The sequence below is a fragment of the Chenopodium album genome, chromosome 22, assembly GCF_948465745.1.
Source record: "Chenopodium album chromosome 22, dcCheAlbu1.1, whole genome shotgun sequence".
Classification (NCBI taxonomy): Eukaryota; Viridiplantae; Streptophyta; class Magnoliopsida; order Caryophyllales; family Amaranthaceae; genus Chenopodium; species Chenopodium album.
The window spans coordinates 36,081,604-36,104,076 of record NC_137855.1 but is presented as its reverse complement, the minus strand read 5'-3'; the positions used below and the strand labels follow the sequence as shown (position 1 = coordinate 36,104,076).

The following is a 22,473-nucleotide window of genomic DNA, read 5'->3' as shown; positions in this document are numbered from 1 at the left end:
TATATTTAACAAACAATTTTAAAAGTAATATGGATGTTTATGTCATAGAAAGTGATTTTTTTGAGTATATATTATTATTTGAAAGTTAGTTTTATATTTGGAAAAATACACTTTAATAATCTCAATTATTGGCGATTTACCTAGAATAATCCCAACTAAGGATTATTTTCTAACAGTACCAACTTTGCCTCTTATTTTCTTCCAGCGGTCCCAATGACTGGTAACCTGTTGAAAAGGTAATTTTTTTAATTTTTTTTTATAAATGACACGTGTCAACAAGTAATTAGTTTAGAATTAAAAAAAATTAGGAAAAAAATCAGAAAATAAAAAAATTAGAAAATTCAAAAAAAATAAATAAAAATAAAAACAGAAAATTAAAAAATAAAAAATAAAAAATTTTAATAAAAAATCAGACTTAAACGGCCAAAAAATTTAGAAAATCCTAAAAGAGAGGAGGAGAAGAGGAGCGTTTTCAGCAATATTGTTCTTTTGCCCTTATTTTATATACTACCTCTGTTAAATGTTATGTGCAACTTTAGGGTATTATTTGTGAGATATAAAATATTCCAAAGTTGCACATAACATTTAACAGAGGTAGTATATATAACATTAAATAATACTTTATTTAATTTTGGGGGTTGTAAGGTACACTCTTGGGTATATTTAGACTCCTAACAAAACTGTAGCAATTACTTCAATAAACATTGGCAGGTTCATGAACCATTATTCTCATGATCACATATCTAGCTAGATGTCGTTGTAATGACTTTATGGATATTTTCTAGCAATATATATTCTCCACCAATTTCTCTTTGGAATATCCAAATCAAAAATAAATTTGTAGGTTGTCCTACGTGACAAAGGAATGGGTACAATAATAATGATGATGCAACTAACCAATTGATAACAGATCTTTTATGTTTTTAAAAAAATCTGACAACAGATTAATTATAATGGAGAAGTCACTTATTGATTCTAATGCTCTTGAGCTATATAATAAGTTAAATGTTCAATTATTTTTGTCCAAGAAGTAACATTATATTCAGAAATTGTTAGTTAAAAGTTAAAACTCAACTTTGAAAAGAAAAAAAAATGTTTGCTCAAATATCTCGTCCGGTAGCTAACTTTCATCCATGTCATTGGGGTGATCACTTTCTTAATATCACTAATCCTCACCATGACGAGGTAATTTTTAAAACCGATAAACAATCAAAAGTCTTGAGTACCACCTCTTAAAATATACGAGTACTAATCAAATAATTGAGAAATTTTATATGCATATTTTTGTTGTTATGTACTAAAATTATATGGTACCCTTTTTGCATGGATGTGAAGGTAGTCAAAGTTGAAAAGGAGCAAGAAGTGAGTCAACTTAAAGATGAAGTGAAGAAGGAGCTGCTGGAAACTAAGAGCAACCCTCTTGAGGTGCTGAATTTCATCGACGTAATCGAACGTCTTGGATTGGCATATCACTTTGAACATGAGATTGAGGATGCTTTGAAACAAATTTACGAGAGCTATGAAGAGCAATGTGCCAAAGATGATCTCTACCATGTTTCGACTCGATTTCGTATCCTTAGGCAACATGGTTTCTTTGTTCCTTGTGGTAAGCATATTACAAGGTGCCTTGATGTTTAAAATAACTATGCCTAGAAAATTATATATAAATTTATTTTTGTTAACATTCAATATTATTATGGATGTTTAAGATTTAATAAGTGATTTTTTGAGTATATATATATTATTATTTGAAAGTTAATTATAAAGCTAATATAATTATGTCTCGATGATACAGATGTGTTTAACAAGTTCAAGGATGAAAATGGAAGCTTCAAGGAGTCAATAACAAATGACGTTCCAGGATTGTTAAGCTTGTATGAGGCTTCCCATGTTCGAGTTCATGATGACAAGATACTCGATGAATCCCTTGCATTTTCGACAACTCGTCTCAATGCCATGGTTAACCAATTAAGCTCACCTCTTGCTGATCAAGTTGCCCATGCCCTTCATCAACCTCTCCACAAGGGGATGCCGCGAGTAGAGACTAGGCATTACATCTCGGTGTATGAAATGGATCCTTCACATAACAAAACTCTCCTCAAGTTTGCAAAACTTGATTTTAATTTGCTTCAAGCCTTACACCAGAAAGAGCTCAAAGATCTAAAAAGGTACATATAAATATACTACCTTCGTTACTTATTAGTTGCAACTTTGGAATATTCTATCTCTCACAAATAATCACCAAAGTTGTAACTAATATGTAACGGAGGTAGTATATGAGACTGATGAACATCTATTAATGAACATAAATGTAAGCTATGTAAACTCTTAATATTTGAATTATACAGGTGGTGGAAAGGATTACATTTGAACGTATCATTCAGTAGAGACAGGTTGACAGAGGCGTATTTTTGGATTTTAGGAGCCTACTATGAACCTGAATTTTCATTTGCTAGAAAAGTGTATCGAAAAATTTTCAAGTCAACATCGTTATTAGACGATACGTATGATGCATATGGAACTATTGAAGAGCTTGAACTTCTCACTGAAGCATTTCAAAGGTTTGACAATTTAAAACCCACATATAGTGTACTCAATTTAATTTGCACGTCTCACCATACATGATTAACAACTTAATTAATTTTACTATTTAAGATTCATTTGCAATAATTATTAAGAGAAAAATGTATATTAAAATTCAGACAATGGAGCAAAAGTTGCATGGAAGAACTCCCGGAGCACGTAAAGTGGTCATATTATGCCATGGTTGAAGCCTGTGAAGAAGCTGAGGAAGATCTTGCCAAAGAAGGAAGATCATCTTTTGTCAATTATACAAGAGATCAGGTCCGCCAATGCATTCTTCAAAGATCAAATTATTTTTTAATAATTTTATTTTTATCTCAACTTATCTTTGTACCAAAATAAATTCATAGCAAACCTACTCTCTTATTATCTGCGATTTTTTAACACTATATAAATTTTAAATTTTGTGGTGAAAAAAATTATAAAACTTATGTATCTAAAAATTACATATTGAGTAATACAAAACTAATAGTAGGTCAAAGTTTAGTCAAATCAGACATTAATTTTCATCTATTTTTTTTTTATTTGAATAAGTCAACAACGATACTCGATACATATTACAAATGAGGGAAGGGTGATTTTAGCTATGATGATCTACGAGTATATAAGCCAAGATCTCATTATTGGATTTTTTTTTTCTTTTTTCTTTTCTCTAATCCAGGTGAGAACTTTATCCAAAGCCTATATTCAAGAGGTAAGATGGTGCCATGAAAAATATGTTCCTTCATATGATGAGTATATGGAGAAGGTTGCCCTGGTGACCTCTCCATACCCTCATGGAATAGTTGCCTCATTCCTTGGCATGGGAGATATGGCATCAAAGGAAGTATTTGAATGGGCATGTCAAAATCCTATGCCTGATATCATAAAAGCCGCATCTACAATAATAAGACTCATGAATGACATAGGTGGCCACAAGGTACGTACATACCATCTAATAACAATTAATTAATTACTACCTCAACAACATTTTTTTATTTGCTACAAATGAGGTGTCTCACATTAAATACCCATGTACGTGTTGCAAATAAAAAGAATCAAAGGTAGAATTTGATTTAAACTACATACTCCATATTAGTACAATTTTAAACATACTATGAGGTAAACTATAGTGATTTGCAACCGTAACAATATAGTAATTGTGTGTTCGTTTATTGAATTGGGGTTTCGGAGCAGTTTGAGCAACAAAGGAAGCATCTCGCGTCAGCTGTGCAATGCTTGATGGAGAAGCATGGGTTGTCAGAGGAGGAAGCAAATGATAAGCTAAAAGAAGAAGTTGAGGATGCTTGGAAAGTTATTAATCAAGCGATGCTCCAACCTTATGTGATTCCAAAGCCAATACTTACTCGGATTCTCAACTTAGCTCGTTCTGCTAATGTAATGTACATGGGTTATGATGATGGTTACACACATGTTAACCAAACTCTTAAGGACAAAGTTGCATCTGTTCTTGCTCATCCAATTCCCATGTAAACTTTCTTTGCGGTGTGTATCCTTTTTCCTTTTTTACAATGTACTTTTGAGTTTTTAAGTGTTGTTGTCTCGAGGCATAGGTAAAATGCCTTAGAAATAATGTTATTATATGTGAGATTGTGCCTAACTTTATTGTATTTCTTCATAAATAAAACGTTGTTCTTACAACAATTCTTTCTTACACCTTTGTTTGCTTTCGTTCTTTTATATATGTTTATTGGGCTTTAATATATAATAAAATTAAGTTTATATTGATATTATGTTAAAGAATCATCATATCAACCAAAAGTTTTAACTGATGGTTGAAGCCTTAAATTAGTTTATATACTCTATCTTGCCCCCTCGTGAAATGTGGATGCAACATGAGCTGTGGATGAGATTTGATCTCGTGACCTTTGTATCGCGTTGACTCTAATCTCAATCAAAGATAAAACTGATGGTTAAAGCCCACGATTGATTTATATACTCCATCGTATTAAATTTAATTACTAGCAAAAGTATGTCACGCAAGATTCCATCATAAAACCACTTGTAATAGATTGAAAGTCTTTCTAATTCATACATTCCTATCCTCGCCCTCAAATGTTTTAATATAAATAGGGGGGATTGTGCGCGCAACGCATGCTTAGTTGTTATGTGCAAGTGGTAATAGCTTGCTCTACCAGCCGAATCATGTTGGGTCGATGTTTTAGGACACTTACCAAGAAAATGAATGTCAATCATAATGGATGAAGTGTACGTACCGAGTTAACAATAATAGTAATAGTAATAGAAAATACGATATGTCACAACCTTCGCGTTTTCGCCCTGCATGCCCCGAAGACATGCAGGAAATAAAAACGATTATAGGAACTTTGATGGACGATCGTCAAGGGATATTACTAGAAGATGTAAGTGGCACCAAATAACCAATATCACCTTATTTCCCATTTTTCTCACATTTTCCAACTTCCAAATTGTCTCACTAGCTAAAATCAAGTTGTTGAAGCTTAAAGGTTTTGATGATGATGAACTCAAACTAAAGCAAACTCAACTCATAAGGGTTTATAAGTGTTTGATTAGTACAGGTGAAGTTGACCTTAGAGGTGGAAGAGTAACTCAAGCTAAGAAGACATGAAGAGACCTTTGAAGAAAAGTCAAACAATATAGAAGAAGAGTTCTCTAACAAGAACTGAGTTCCTTAACAGGAATGTTCCCTAACAGGAACTTGGAGGATGCAAGCTGAAGACAGTAAGTTCTGGAAGGAACTTAGTCTGCAAAGTTCCAGTTGAAGACTAGAGTAAGAATGACAGCAGGAACTTGGTCCTGGTCTGCGCGAAGCCCAAGTAATTCAATATTACAGAAACGCGGCACATCAATATTTTTTTAGTTAAGATTTTATCTTCTAGATTTATTGTTAAATGTGTTAAGTAGATATGAACAAAACTTATTAGAAGCATGACGAGATAATTGGCAAATTTAATTAAACGCAAAAGATAAAAGATAGATTTTAAGAAAAAGATTTTCAAGTTATTTTATTTCTTAAAATCGGTTTTAACAAAAGATATTATTCTTTTTGCTATAACTCATCTTATCTTATTTTCCGACAAGATTTTCTTTGAAAAGATTTACATAAAACTATATTTTGTGATTTAGTTAAATTAACTTAATTATCTTTTAAAACCCCTACTTGCTATATGAGTTAATCTTGTATAAATAATAGAGATCACATTTTCATAAGTCTTTGTGAGTTTGCGTGAAGAAATCTCTAAGCTTAATTGTGTAAGTTTGTCAAGATTTTAATCTTGTCATAATAGTTTCGGGTTTCGTGCATTGCTTGCCTAACATATTCTAGGTGTTATATTTTCTAGTAATTGGTTGGGTTATTGGGTTTGTGTGTTTGTGTGAAATTTATATTACATACAAGTGTGTAAGCTTTGAGTGAAAAGCTGTGAGGTAGTACTGTGATAATACGAGTGAATTCAAGTTTGGAACTTGAATTGGGTAGGATAGGGTCCTAATGTGTAGCAAGTTCAATCTGGAACTTGTGAGAAAAGGTCTGTCATATAATAAATTTGTAACTTGGTGTTTGCCCTATTATAGTGGATTGGTTTTTATTTGGAAATTCCTTATAAGGGTCGAGGTTTTCCAATTGGGCCCTGGAAGGTTTCCTCGTAAAATCCTGTGTGCATTGCAAAGTTCCTTTATATTCTGTTTTATATTTTGCAAAAGTAGTCACTAAAAACTCACCTACAATTCACCTCCCCTCTTGTAGTGTTCGTTTCAACTAACACAAGTACTAGGTACTTAATAAATCAAAAGTTCGATGTTATGTATCAATATATCCAACATTATCTTAATTGTATAAAGTTTTGAGGGATGGTATTCAATATTAGTTTAACTGAATAAAATTTTCAGGGATGATATTCAAGATTTTTAGTTGAATTCCTTCTACATTCACATTAGTTAAAATTAAGATCCAAAGTTAGGGCCTGTTCTCATTGACTGAACTCAGCTGAACTGAGCTGAGCTGAGCTGAACTGAACTGAACTGAACTGAATTGAGGTGAACTGAACTGAAATGAAATGAATATTTTATAAGTGAAGGAAATTAGGAGCTGAACTGAACTGAACTGAGCTGAACTGAACTGAACTGAATTTTAACGTAAGAGAACAGGCCCTTAGTATTTAAAAATACTTCATGTTTCTAATACTTGCATCAAATCACACAAAAATATAACTAACTAGGTTAGGTTCCGTGCCATGCACGGTAATTTTATAACTATTTTTAAATAAAAATAACATTTAATTAAAAAAATATAAATTTGTCTAAAATAATATAATGAATTTATTATTAAAGAGCCTTCCAGATAGGTATATTAATATACATATTTGACAATACCTAGCCTATAAATATTTTTATATTTCACCAACATATTAGTATCATCTTTTTTGCTTCTAAACCAAATGAATTTCTTTAAAATATGTACTACGTATTTAACCCGCAAATATATTTCTATTTTAATTTTTTTAGAAAGTAAATTGTTGTTGTAATAATTGTATTAAATTCTTACACTCAGTAAATCACATGTTAAGAATCCGATTTTTTTTTTCTAAAATTTATACTCCGTGATTGTTAATATATTTGTGGAAAGGATATATCAAATCTTTTATTTTAAATAATTTTAATATTCTAATTACTTTCTTGAAGCTTCTAAATATACTGTATTATTTTATAATTTTATAAAGATATTAAACAAAAAAAAAATAAATGTAATTATTGAACTACCTGACACTATGTTTGGCAAAAATTATATTGAAGTTTTAATATTTTTTTTCCTTTTACTTAAGTTTATATAGCTGTTAAGAATACATCAAATCTTTTATTTATGTATAATCTTGTAAGTTTTTTATACTTTATTTTTGTTTTAGATTTGTTTCATGAATAGATTTTTTAATTTTAAAAAAATAAAACCTAAGGGACACACCAGATAATGACATGTGTCATTATTGGTGTGTCTTTAAGTATATAGTTATTGATTGATTGATGTTATAATGAAAATAATCAAATTGTATCAATTATAGCAGAAAGAAAAGATTATACTTCATATCTAAGATTCCTAACTTATCAAAACAAAGGTAGCTAACGAGTACGATGCGCACGCGAACTATAACTAGCCATTTTTAGAGAGCTCTTTGGTAGGGAAAATAAGTAAACAAATATTTTTAGGATTAAATGTGCTCATTATTCTTAAATTATTTTAAACAAAAGTGACAATTAACGTTAACGATGGCAAATAAGTAAATAAACATATTAAATCACATAAGAAAAAGCTTAGTGACAATTAACATCATATTAATAGGGAAAAAAAAAACTAAGATTTCTAACTTATCAAAATGCATCTACATACCCATACAACAAACTACGATGAAGTAGTAATGGAGTAACGTTATGTATTTGTTGGCGCATAACATGACAATTCTTAAATAATTTAAAAATTAACATTGGTAGCATTAAGATGTGAAATGTATCATTGTTAGTACAATAGTTTTGTAAATAGTTAAAATTACACTAAAAGATTGTTACAATGATATACTTTCGAAGCTAATATATGAACCACTAGGTTGTGAAATCATGCCACTGAAGTGTAATAATATAAAAGTAGTTGTAGTGGTACTTTTTTTAACAGGAGTTGTAAACTATAGTGGTCAAGTAGTATAATTAAAACCTGAAAATTAAAGTGCTAATATTTAATCTCATCACCTTTTTATTATACTAAGTTACCATTATATCCTTTTTATGTACCAATATAACATAAAATTACTCGCTTTAAGACCATCTCCAATGGTGAGACTCAGATTTGAGTATTGAAATACAAAATGAGTTGTTTTTTACCTCCAATGGTGATACCATGAGTGCCACTTCTCAATTTAGCAACTCATGTGAAGTCTAATTATTAGTGCTGTCAAATTTCAAACCGAAACCGTTTAACTGTCCGAAATCGACCGACCCAAATGAGAACCGAACCGATTAAAAACCGATTTTTTTGAAACCGAAAACCGACCCGAACCGTATTTTAGTGAACCCGAAACCGAATCGACCCGAGTAATGTTAAACCGTATAAGAACCGAACACGTTAACAAACCGAACCAAATATAAACCGAACTGAAAGAAAACCGAACCGAAAAAGAACCGAACCATATCTAACCCGAAACCGTTTAAACTGGCAAAAAAACCGTTTACACCGGATCGTTAGCAAACTGCTACCCGTTTGCACCGAACCATTTAAAAACCAAACTGATTGTAAACCGAACTGGTTATAAACCGAACCGTTTATGAACCAAACCGCTTCTAAATCGAACCGTTTACAAACTTTTTTATATAATTAAATGGGTTTTTTTTTTTGACGGGAATATAATTAAATGGATTAAATATTAGAAATCTTAGAATATTTTTTAAAAAAATAGCAAGGCAAATCATTCATTAAGGTCTTAAGGATAATCAGTGTTCACAAACAAGAGCAAAACAAGCCTCAGGCCCTGCCTTAAACTATTAGCCACACTACTGCCTCTATACCGCCATCTCCTCCACCCACCAAACATTGGTATGAAATTCTAACAGTAATAATCAATTAAAATTAAAATACAAAGTACAAAAAACTTATATTATTACAAACCCAGATTTACAAGTTCAAATAAGACAATTATCCCTACAAAAATTAATTATACTAAAAATTCTTACAAAAAATATAAACAAATCTAACAAAAATAAAATTAAACAAATAAACTTTTTACAAACAATTACAATGAAATCTGAGGTGAGAGGAGTAATTAATAGAACAAATAGATCTAAAATTGAAAACCAAATAACAAAATAATCTAAGTAATAAAAATAACTAACTGGTAAATTTTTCCTTGCTCTTGTTCCTCTAAAAAATGCTTCAATGGAAGATAACTGAAGAAGTAGTGCTAATTCAATGGTCGGAAGAACGGAGAACTCATAGATGCACCGTGAGGAGAAAGTCAAACACTTGCTAATTCAATGGTCGAAGAACGGAAAACTCATAGATCTCACAGTGATACACATCGGCGGCGAAGATTCCGTTTGTTTTTCCATTTTTTTCTCCTCCCTTACCATTTTAGCATCCAATAATCAACCAAAAATTGCTGCTCTTCGAGTTTTACTGAATCTTTCTTGCTCTTCTCCGCCGCTCCACACATTACGAGCCTCACAATTCGAAATGCGAAACCATGGATCAAAATAAATGAGCAATTGAAAACATTGTAAGAAATTTTTAGATCGTAATATGTCAATCTAATAGTGGTAAAGTGAGAGTGAGAGTGAGAGTGAAAGGGTTTCATGTAAATCTAACCATTGATTTTTCAATCTATGGTTCAGATTGGTGATCCGTGTGTGTTGTGGGAGAAAGAATCTAACCATTGATTTTTTTAATCTATGGTTGAGAGTGGTGATCCGTGTGTGTTGTGGGAGAAAGAATCTAACCATTGATTTTTTAATCTATGGTTGAGAGTGGTGATCCGTGTGTTGTACATTCATCTACAAAAATATTATTCCTTCAATTCTTTAGTATTTTTTTGCCCCATTTGATCGGGATCAGTGCCCAAGACACGTATTAAAACAATTACTAGTATATCTTTATTTTCATACACGTAAAAATTATAAAAACGTTATATTAATAAAATGTATAAATAGATAAATTTAAAAAGATCACTAATGAGTCTATAACTTTGTAGTAATACATACGAATAACGATGATACGAATATTTAACTATGAGATGGTTAGATGCCATGTGTTAATAATGTGTACATATGATCGATTGAACTAATCAATATTACCATGTTAATTAGTTATTAGTGTTTTCTTTCATTATACAAATCAAAGCACTTTGTAATATCTTCATAATTTCATGAAAATAAATAATGATAAACGAGTCATAATTATCAGTCTTGTTGACTAATCAAGTATCGAATTACCAAATTGCAAATTTCCATTTCATAAGAAGTCAAGAACTCATCAAATCATGATTATGATACTATGCGTAGTATATAAATGATTAAATAAGAAGCATATAATAACCTAATTGTAAAACAATAATACATTAATACACTAACTCTTATAATCAACTTCGTAATAAACTAGTAAAATCAATATGACTAAACTTGAAACAGAACATAATATGTATTTATAAAATCAATGAGAATTTGTTTATAATATGATGCCTAAATATGAAATGATTCGCGACTTGCCGACTTTATATAACACTTGTGAACGCAAAAGGTTAGCAAGTACTATCAAATTTCAAGCCAAAATCATTTAACTGCCCGAATCCAAACAACTCGATAAACAATTTATTTTTTGAAACCGAAAACCGACCCGAACCGTAATTTAGTAAACTTGAAATGGAACCGATATGAATAACGTTAAAGTGGTTAAACCATCGAAGAACCGAACTAGTAATAAACTGAACCGAAAAAGAACCGAACCAGTTAAAAACTGAACCGATAAAGATCCGAACCAGTTATAAACTGAACCAAAAAAGAACCGAACTGTTTCTAACCCGAAACCGTTTCCAACCCGAAACTGTTTGAACCGGGATAAAAACCGTTTACACCGCACCGTTAACAAACTGCAACCCGCCTGCACCGAACCGTTTACTACCCGAACTGTTTACAACCCAAACCGAATTAAAACCGCTTAAGAATAAACCGAAACCGAATCGAACCGAAAACTATTTAAACCGAACCAAAACCGACCCATGAGACAATTAAACCGATTCCAAACCGACCCGATTAACTACCGAACCGATTTCAAACCGAACCGAAACCGAACTGTCAAACCGTTTTGACAGTGCTACTAATCATCCAATGGTGGGACTCTCTAAAATATATACAAATGTCACTTTCAATATATAGCCCACCAAATCTATTTCTTTTTTAATATCAAATATTGTAAGATTAAAAAAAAAAAAAAAAAAAAAAAAAAAAAAAAAAAAAAAAAAGGTAAACTTAAAAAATTATAAAATATATTAGAATATTGACAAGGGGTCCACACTTTTTGTCAAAAAAGACTCAAAGTTGAGTATCTAAACTTAACAACTTTCTTTTGGAGTTGCTAAGTTTAGATACCAACTTATTGATATTTATTACAAAAAAATACTCTCTCTCCTAAATATACTCACTCAAGTCTCACCATCGAAGAGAGTCTAAAACTCCTACACAACTACACAAGCTACTCCCATGAGTGAAACGATAAGATTGACTCATTGCAATAAGTGATTATGAATTGTCCTTAAAAAGGAAAATCATGAACGTTTGGCCCATGTTCTTAACGTTAACCAAGAACAAAGTCCAATGCTCCAAGCCCAAACTTCCCCCTCTAGAATCGGCCCAATAAACATTCATTTGTCTAATTAAAATAAGGCCATTGATAGAAATTAAGTTTAATTCTATAAAAATAATCCAAAAGCCTTGGTGTTGAGCATGTAGACTTATTTCATCTGGGATTTATATCAATTTCACAATTTGGTCTATACAAATGAAAAATAGTTGAATAATGAATAATTGACAAGTTAACTTTTACAAAGTTTGCTTAATAAAAAAATCTACTACATCCATTTCATATATTTACAACTTTGGGGTATTATTTGAGAGATATAAAATATTCCAAAGTTGCAAAAATTATAAAATAGATGTAGTATGAAGCATTCCATTGATTTTATCTTTCTCAATATGCTAGTCATGATTTAATTTTCATGAACATTGTAATGGAGCAAAAGCAATACTTGAGCTTTCTAAGTGGTTCAAGTTATAAAAATAATCAAGAATTCGCGGTCTTCTATTGCTCAGGTCACTTTGATGACGGGGTATACAACACTACTATAGACTACGAATTACACAAAGTTGTTTTCCCAAATGGTTCAAGTTATATTGATTACACTGTAAATGATCAGGGGTGTTTCTCTTTTATCAACTTACACTAGGTTGCAAATGTTAGTGTTCTTCATTATGATGGATATTTTTTTAATGCAATTATTTGCAATGATTCATCGTTTACTTTTCATTGGGATGAGCCAAAGTGTAGAGAGTGTGAAATAATCAACCGTGTTAAGAGCGAGATTCTACTCATGAAATTGTTTTCCCTATTATAATGGCTGGAATCTGGTTCTTGGTTGTAATTTTAAATGCTAGGTGTGTGTTTAGGTTGCATTTTGCAAAATAGACTTAAAAGACTAGAAATCCCTCTAATAAGTCTACGACGCAAAAGGACAAATAATGGTCGGCGTTTTTACTTCTAGATTTAATGTACAAGCACACAAAAATGTACAAACATGCAAGATACAACCCTGAGAGTGAGCGATAGCTTAAGTGGTTGGAGTTCTTTCCCGGTTCCAAGCTAAGAGATCTTGGGAATTGGGATCAATTCTCATTGCCCTTGTGGCTCTCTAAACCCCTAAAAAAAATTATTAAAAAAAAAAAAAAAAAAAAAAAAAACACTAATCAATATGTATAAGAATTATACTTCATAAACTTGTATAACAATGTTTGATGGGCCAGACTTGACCAAAAAGCACAAGCATGTCATGAGCCTTGGATTAGCTTCTAGTCTTCTTTGCTATGACCTTATGGTATGTAGAGGTTAAACAAAGAAGCCTAAGAAAGGGCTTGCCAAAAGCCCCATACCTAAGGCTGTTGATGCTACAAATAATCGCCTCGTAATTCACATGTGTGCCCACAACTTAAGTACGAGTACATTCTATAATTACAATTACGTAGTGCAGTGTTTACTTTGTCCAAAAGTTCCACTCAATTATAAAATTTTGTCCAAAAGTACAACTCATTAACTATATCAATTGTCTGCATGCCTTATATTTTTAACTTTGTCTTTTAGAAGTGGGTAATTAATCAATTGATGCATTAGACATATAGGTATGTTTAATTTATTACTAGTACTAGTAATCTAGTATGATGAAAACAACAAGAGGGTTACCAACAAGAGGGGTGAATTAGTTGGGGTTACATTAGAAAATGACCTTAATTAATAGACCTTCTATTTTATTTAAGTTTTTACTTATTTTAGATAAATTGCATTTAATTAAGGGTTTGCTCTCTTCGGCCTATTTTCAGTTCAGTTCAATTCAGTTTAGTTCAGTTCAGTTCTTAATTTTCTTCTCTCATAAAATATTCAGTTTAGTTCAGCTTATTTCAGTTAATCAGAACATGTCCTTAGTTCATATACTTCGTATTATAAATTTTATAAAATATTTTCTCTAGACTCCAAATGAGTATGAAATTAATGTTGTTTTTGAGAGTAATGTGTCTTTAGACTTTAGCTAGAGTAGTCGTCGGTACCCACATTCATTCAACATCACCTAATTTGAGGCAAATGTAAGGTGGGTTTCCACTAAACTCGCTCCACTAACATCCCTAAATCTGTACGGCTTTTTAAAAAGTATTCAATGTTTTTGTTTCTAAGTACGTTACTACTATCATCGATCACAATGTATATTTTGCATTTCTATGGTGTTGTAGAACTTTCTTTGTTGTTAAGGAAGGTGAATAGGAAGGTTCCTAGTTAATTATTCTATGAGCCAGTGAAAGCGTTTTTTTTTTTTTTTTTTTTTGAGCCAGTGAAAGCATATTATAACTCCAAAATCAATTGGTACGTAGTAAATTAGCACTCATATTCATCAACTAATTTTTCCTATGTCACTCAACTTTCTGGCTAATAATAAATCAAATTCACAATGTGCCGTAAAATAGAAACTGCGATGAAGCTTCCAAGCTAAGTTGGATTACATCGTTTGATTTCAATGGAGTGGTTCAAATTTCTTAAAGGTGTAGTAGCCGCAATTAAGTTAAAGCATTATTTGGCTCTAGCGATGGTGAAAGCACAATTCAAACACAAATTCTAATACGCGGTTCACACATTGTATATTAGTTGATGGCATGAAATTCTCTTTTTATTTTATTTTTTTTAATGGTATGGGGGATCCTAATCGGATCTCAACCCTCACAATTGTTTGGTCCAATATTTACGAGCCAGGTATTTGGGAGTAGAGGGCCGAGATGATAAGGGAATCCCTACCCTCAAGCACCCTGACAATATAAATACACGAGGTTACTATTCTTACTAATGAGGTTACTAACCGGATATAAATGAGGTTATTGATTCAAATGAGATTAGTGATAATGCATATATGAGATTACATCCTAGCCATGCATGTATGAGGTGCGATTTCTGCAAGTTTATCAACTGACGTATATTCACATAAAGCTAGAAATAATGGAGAGTTGTTAGGCCTCATCTAATAATTGAAAATTGAATAATCGAAGTTGAGTTTGATTTACTTAAACAAGACGAGGAAGACACAATCTAACATACACGGTATGCGACATTGTGGAAGTGATTAAAATTAATAAAATATGCGTGCCTTGAATTAGTTAGACTCTTACGATGTTTGTTAAATTACGTAGGCTATAAACTTTTCGTTTTGGGGCCTATCTCGATTTCTGTTATGAGAGTACGTTATAAACTTCTTAAGGTTTAATTAGCCACTATTTAGTAACATGTACTTTCCTCAAGATCAATAAAATGTAGCTAACTCGTTGTTAGTGAACCATGAATTTTGTGCTCTTGTTTGTTGACTTCTTAAATCTTTCTTGCGTCGGTTGTAATAGTAGTGTATGTACGTAGATGTAGGTAAAAGAGTATATAAAGTGTTTTCATTGCAATATACGTACACTTAGACCAAGCAATTAAGCGTGCATCACATTCCAAAAAGTGATAAAACCCTTCTATAAATGTAAATCTAAGAAACTCCAAAACACACTATAATTAATGTCAGCAAAAGGTGGTACAAAAAGCTTCATGAGAAATTTAACACAGTACAATAATATATACATACGTTATTTCATTTATTTACATAAAATTAGATATGCATGTATTTAGTTTTGTCTACATGCAAAATTAAAAGACCTACAATGCTACATGACATATTGTCCGTTGCCCATGATAGAGACATTGTTATACTTACCATCTTCTAATGCAACTTCCAGGAAGGAGAGAATTCCTCCTGATAACCTCATAAAAATAGCTAAATCATAATAATAAAAAGGAATCTCATCATCAAAAATCACGTATATTATTATTCACTTGTCATTTTGTAGTAGTCATCACTACTTTATTTCTAGTACATTCAAAGATTACAATTGCTTGCTCTTTTATTCATTCTATCCATCTCTATTATTTCTCTACATACCTCTAGTACTACCTTTGCTTAATAACTTCAATTCAACACAAAAAGAAATGGCCCTAATCGACTTATTGCTCGATTTTGAGGATTATTTCCCATCAATGGTTGCAAGACTAGGGGCGGAAGCATTCGTTGGAGAGCTATGCAACGGGTTTATTTTGTTGATGGATGTCGAAAAAGGGGTTATCACGTTCGAAAGCTTGAAGATGAACTCCTTTTTGTTGGGTTTGAATGATATGGGAGATGATGAATTTTTGTGCATGCTTAGAGAAGGAGACCTTGATGGAGATGGAGCTCTTAGTCAAATGGAATTTTGTATTCTCATGTTTAGGTTAAGCCCTGGTCTTATGGATGAATCAAGGCTTTGTATGATGGATTATGGTGGCCTTCCTATCTTGGCTTGATTAAGTCTAGCTAGTTAAGCTACCGCCCTTTCGAATTGAATCATGGTTTGTTAATATAATCTTCCTTATATTTCTAAAGATGTAATACTAATTATATCATTGTTATTAGCCTCTACTTAGCTTGATAATAATGTTCTCCCTTTGAATAATAATATATATTCATTCATAAATAAATCTAATGTTATGTTATTGATGAATTAATTTCTTTGTTGTGCTAGTTAATTAGTTACTCATTTTACATGTTGAACATTGACATGCAAATTTCATTATGTTTGTAATGATTACTACCTATATCATGTATGAATCTTGAGTTGTGCTTTTGATTTTTGCAATGATTTGTTGATTGATAGAAAGCTACTCGTACACTTTGCTCACCTATAAATGGTTGATATCTCACCTAACAAGTAACAGGTATACTTTTTAATTAGTTTATGAGTTACTGCAAATTCTTTGTGGTGGGGTTATAGTTACTATGTACGAAGTATTTTGGGCTCAACTAACCCTATCCATCAACTCTATAATAATGGAGTAGAAGAAGAATAAAATCCCTATTCTCTTCATCGATGAAAAAAGTAAGTAGAACAAAAAAAAACAGTAATTGTACAAATCCGGTGTGTCATATGAAGTACCATATATACTTAATTGAATTTATTCTTCTTAAGTAATAATTAGAAATGAACTGTTGAAATCAAATTGAGAGAACTTTATATTCTTCATCAATCATTATTATTTCTTATCCAAGAGTTGTCTTTAATGAAAAATATACTACGTAGATTAATTTTCTTTCCATTGAAACAAATAAGGAAAAGCAACCATAACTCCATAAGAAGGTAGTTTGTTGTTTAAGGAAAGCATAATGATAGGAATGTGCATTAATCTCATCTATAAAGTTCTTTCAATTTTATTTTTTTAACGTCTTGTTTAGCCTTTTATTGAGATTACAAGATTATTTAGCTAAGTATCATCCAAACTCTCATTTAGATTTTACTTAAGACTCTCAATTATTCTAACGTAGAATTGAGTTAAAACAACCTTAGATAATCAACTTGAAATTTCATTATATTGGTGAGCTTTAATTTGCATATATACTTCGTATATGATTTCATCCAATTCTAATTTCTAAATATGCCATTATGGACCTCCTATAGTCTTGGAATTCTTAACAAGAATGTTGGAGCTAGCCTTTCATATCTCTTCAATTCTCAAGAGCCTTGCTTGTCTTTCACCTACATAATAACCCGGCCTCGGGCCTTGTCTTCAGCCTTGTTGGTGGCTCTTGGGCAGCCTTGAGAGTGGCAACTCGATCGATCAGCAGCGAATGGCCTTCATGGTCCCCTTACTACTCTTCTAGTGGCGTTATCCTAGGACTTGTCACGATCATTGGATTTTGGATGATGCTTGAATTGGGCCATTGCCTTAACCTTTTAATGGAGACAAAATATTGGTTATCTTTGGCAACATGCATGCAAATACTGCTTCCTCTCTTCAACATAGTATTGCTCATTTCTATATCATAGTTCGACTACGTTTAATAATGTATACTTACTTCATTTTTAAAATACTTGTAATTGTTGTAACTAAGCTCTACGACAATATAAATAATTGACATGACTTAAAAACTATAGTAGAAGATCAATTAATAAAAACAACTTAAACAATGGTAAGGGGTGGGCAGGCCGATCTTTTCAATTAATTATAATCTTTATGGAGGTCTTGTGCAATTAAAATTTCTTACGCACTCATAAAATGAAAATTTAGAGCGTAGATAATTGCATACTGTTAAATGCAAGTGTGAATATTATTTGTCCCACATTTAAGAAAAAAGCAAAGGGTATTCTGTTTATAATTCAAGCGGACTACTTGTTTTATTGTTAATTGTTTTAGGATGAAACTTTGCTTTGCACTTTATAGTGACTTTTTGGGCTTCTCTCCCTTGTTTATCCTCTCGTTTGTATGTTTTAACCAGACTTTACTTTAGTAAAGATTAATTGGTGTAGGAGAGTCACCACGGAAGATGATATATAAACTAGAATTTGATCTTGCTTACCACACTACTACCCTTTATATGTCACTTGATTCCTTAATTAAAATTGTAAAATTTTAACTTTACATTATTAATATACTCGTACTTAAAATAAAAGAAATGGGATTTTGAATTGACCATCACCATGCGCCCGGGAAGAACATTAGGAATATTTAAAAGAACATTATAGATATTTATAAGAACACGAGCATAATATGTTCTTTAAGTTTGATTATTATGTTCTTTGAGTTTGAACTATATGTTCTTTAATATATGTACATTTAAAAAAAAAAAAAAATACCCGAGTAACCAGGAAAAAGAACATGTTCTTTAATGTATTATCATGTTATTTTTGTAAAGACTTTATATTCTTTGGTTAGAGGTGATCAAAGTTAGACAAACCCGGCCCAATTTTGGACGGGTTTAAGGCAAAAAATTATCGCCCCCCAAATCGGGTCGGACCAGACCCGTAAATTTTATTTTTTGGGCGGGTTTGAAAATGCGATTTTATGCATTTTAGTTGATTTTTTTTACTCGACTCGAAAAGCCTGCACGACCGGGCCATTTTGGGCGAGTTTGGACACAAAAACTTCAGCCTAAAACTTGGCCCGACCCGAGAAGTGAGCTGATTTTTTAACCTTGGTCCAGCCCGCCCAATGATCACCTCTATCTTTTTTAAATACAAACATGTTCTTTTTTGTCAAATATAATGTTCTTTTTCAAACACATTCAATCACCCGAGTAACCATGAAAAATAACATGTTCTTTTTGTAAAGACTTTATGTTCTTTGTAAAGTCAAGTTCTTGTCAAACACAAACATGTTCTTTTGTCAAACACGGGCATATTCTTTTTCAAACACTAGCATGTTCTTCTTTTTTTTTTTTTTGCCTATATTCTTTAAAATATGTCTAATGTTCTTTCCGGGTGCACCATGCGCATGGTGCACCCGGGTGAACTATACTATTTTCAAGTCTGAGTCTAGGAGAATGGAACAGAGTAAACTTACCAAGGGAAATTTGTTTCTTGATGTAGCTTTTTATTAGTTTCAGCTACTAGTTTAAGAATACAATTAACTTGCAAGTCCTTTTCAAATATCGTTGCCAAATATTTTTTTAACAGTATGACTCACATTATACGTATACTTTACTTTGATTATACATGAAGTGATGAAGATTATTTGAAGGGGTTTAGTAAGAATTTCCTCAACGTATATTTTTAAACTATCAACTTTTTACTATTACAGAGCCATTAGCGATAAATATAAAAGGGATTAACCTTTAAGAGGCAAAGGTAGATTTGTATTAGGGTGACGATGTGATGTCATACGAAGTATGTGTTTAAAACCATCGCTCTTTCTAGCTAAATAGTGTAATTGGGCCTTACAATGATAAGCTCAAGAGTGTTAAAAATTTGGGCCCTTGAGCCATGTTTTTAGGTGGTTTGGAAATAGCACACATCCAATGGAATTTTTGTTGGGGCTAGTATAGGCTCATTTTGTTAATAAAACCAGCAATCATGTTGGTTTGCTCCGTTCTTTTATTAGTTTGTGACAACTGAACTTATAGAAATGAAAGTACATGTTTGGTGGATTTTGATCTAATTCAATTGATTGTATGTAGACAAAGATTGGAAATCAATATAATATAACACAAATTATAACTTTCCATCAAAAACCAATCTACAATTAATGTGACACAAATTGTAAACTCTTGAAAGAGATATCGAGAACCCATAATATGGGTTAATATACGCCTAATTATGGAGATTGATTGTAATCAAGAATCAACAATCTATAATAAGTTGACAAAATTTTATTAAGGCTTACCACGGCCTAGAAGGCCAATAGTAGCCCAAAATGAACAAGAAAAAACTAGGGTTTTAAGGAAGTATAACACTATAACAGTATAAGAGAGAAATGAGAAAGCCAAAAAGGAAACTCTTGTAAAGTTGTCCGATCCTAAAATGAACATTTTAGGAGTGTTTTAGAGTTCTTACAATTTAAGCCATAAAACATCTCAAGAGCCCAACCTTATTATTGAAATAGATGGATAGAAACTTTCATGAAGGTAACAAAATATTTAACATATGCCGTATAACATTTCACATTCTAAGCATAATGGATGATTCCAAATTAAAGATGAGTGTGTTCCTTCCAACTTTTAAAATTAAAATATTTAGTTAAAAGAACAATTAAGTCTTAATCACTCGACTTAATAAGATTTGAATTAGTAAAAATATGTTTCGATCTATCAAAAATTATATTGTTTATTACTTGTGTGAAATTTTTTTAATCAATAACTTCATTAACTGAAAATTAGTAACTATGTAAAAATCAATTTTTTTTCTAATCAATAAACAAAAGAGAATGCACCCTTAAGCCTTTACTAAGCTAATAGCCCTTCCCTCCTAATTGATCAATAGTGGTCTCACATAGATTTAAGAATTATAGCTATCTTTTTTTTGTATTTTTATTATAGAGAGAGTGATAAAGGGAAAATAATGTATCTATGAAATAATCATATATATATATAAGATATTATTCACAATTATTGTCATCACTTAATACGCATAAGTTGTCCATAATACATGTACCATAACTCCATGAGCCCCAAAGTACATGTACGTGCGGACCACACCCTAGCATGAGCAACACCATTAAATACATCGTAGAAGACAACCGTCACGGTAGCGAAATTAGACCCACATATTCCAACGCCATCCATGAGACCATGACGACCCTAGTTCTTAAGGGCCATTACCCCATTGTATAAAATGTTGGCACATACGTAGTATAGTATTATTATTATTATGGAACCTTCATTACAAATTTAAGTCTTGATGCATAGAACACATCTTATCTTTAATATTGTATCCATCATCCACATTTGGATAATCTCACCTTACAAATTATTTTGAGTCAAATCTATTATAATTTGGTACACATGGGCTAAAGATCTATTTACCAATGATCTTATGCCATGTAGGATTTGTCACATGGGTTTTGTGCCATGTCATCAGACAATTCTAGAAGAATCATATGGGATGGGTTGAATTTCGTGGCTGTAATTTTGCCATGTCAGCAACAACCCTCTCTGTAGGCCCCATCTTTATCTGATCTTTGTTCAATTGGATATCCTAAAACTACAACTATAAAAAGGTTGGATTAATTATTTAAGTAGATCACCATTTTTAGGTCTTTCTTTTGACAATTCGATTATATTTAATAAAATAAAAGCTTAGCTTTACAACTATACAAATCTTCTTATTATTCAATACTTTAAGGTCTGGTTCAAAAACTTTAACCTTTAAAAATATTATATTTATTATATACTAGTAGTATAAATTTAATATTGACCTATTTGTATTAAATGATAGATTAGATTATACAAGTATTTTCTTAATCCCTAAATATCAATTTAGTTTCGTAATTTGACTTTTATATTTATTTTTTCCTGACATTTAAATAAACACTTTAACACAATGGATATTATTATTAATTTATTGTAATATATTTCACAATATAAATTTTGTATAATGTAAAAACTTACTTGTACGTAATATAATAGATATTTATAGTCAAATATGACAATATGTGTTACAGTAACTTCAATGGCAAGCTAATTGTCAAATTAGCTTGTCATGTCACACAAATTTTAACGCTAGTTATCTTTATAGTTAGTTTGAGTCCCAATAGCTAGTCATTAGCTTACTGTTTAAATTATTAATCTATTATTTTCATCTTAATCACTAATCTACTTTTATCTGTTTTTTTTTTTTTTTTGTGCAAGTTTTTATCAGGCAACCTAATTATACATTCTAGTTCAAATGGTCAAACTAGTCCCTAGCTACAACTATTGAAATTGCTCTTAGAAACCAATAAAAAGGCTAATGAAGCGAGTATAATACTACAACAAGAAATATAATCATGTTAAATAATAATATTTATACGTATTAATCCACAAGTAGATATAAACATGATCAAAGTGATGCATAACTAAAGTGAGTATTTTACACTCCATATTTTGCTTTTTTTTCAATTATCTTATTTTACTTTTGGCAATTTCCAATGCAAAACGTAAATATTCTCAAATATGTATTGTATTATAATTAAGTATTATAAGTTGGAATTTTGAAACTACACATCGAGACAAATTATGCAAGATTTTCAAATTTTTGTACCTAATTTGTTAAGAAATTTATAATAATAATGATTATATATACTTTCGTTAAAAAAAA

General features: G+C 31.3%; 1 protein-coding gene and 1 pseudogene across 1 annotated transcript; both read left to right on the top strand.

Moving 5' to 3' along the window:
• Positions 1-953: 953 nt before the first annotated feature.
• On the top strand, positions 954-4,199 carry LOC145605304 ((-)-drimenol synthase-like). The gene is made up of 7 exons (XM_081661343.1): positions 954-1,185; positions 1,336-1,606; positions 1,796-2,168; positions 2,349-2,561; positions 2,703-2,844; positions 3,245-3,502; positions 3,760-4,199. Exons 1-7 carry the CDS (start codon positions 1,093-1,095, stop codon positions 4,054-4,056), a joined length of 1,647 nt encoding a protein of 548 aa, XP_081517469.1. The 5' UTR covers positions 954-1,092; the 3' UTR covers positions 4,057-4,199.
• An 11,663-nt stretch (positions 4,200-15,862) lies between these two features.
• On the top strand, positions 15,863-16,213 carry LOC145604284 (calcium-binding protein KRP1 pseudogene; annotated as a pseudogene).
• The last annotated feature ends 6,260 nt before the right edge of the window (positions 16,214-22,473 follow it).

What these genes read in the sequence shown, in the direction of transcription:
- LOC145605304 (XM_081661343.1), top strand. Translation starts at nt 1,093, where the DNA reads ATGTTTGCTCAAATATCTCGTCCGGTAGCTAACTTTCATCCATGTCAT. An exon ending in CTAATCCTCACCATGACGAG is followed by an intron (nt 1,186 to 1,335) that starts GTAATTTTTAAA and finishes ATGGATGTGAAG; the next exon opens with GTAGTCAAAGTTGAAAAGGA. An exon ending in GAGCTCAAAGATCTAAAAAG is followed by an intron (nt 2,169 to 2,348) that starts GTACATATAAAT and finishes TGAATTATACAG; the next exon opens with GTGGTGGAAAGGATTACATT.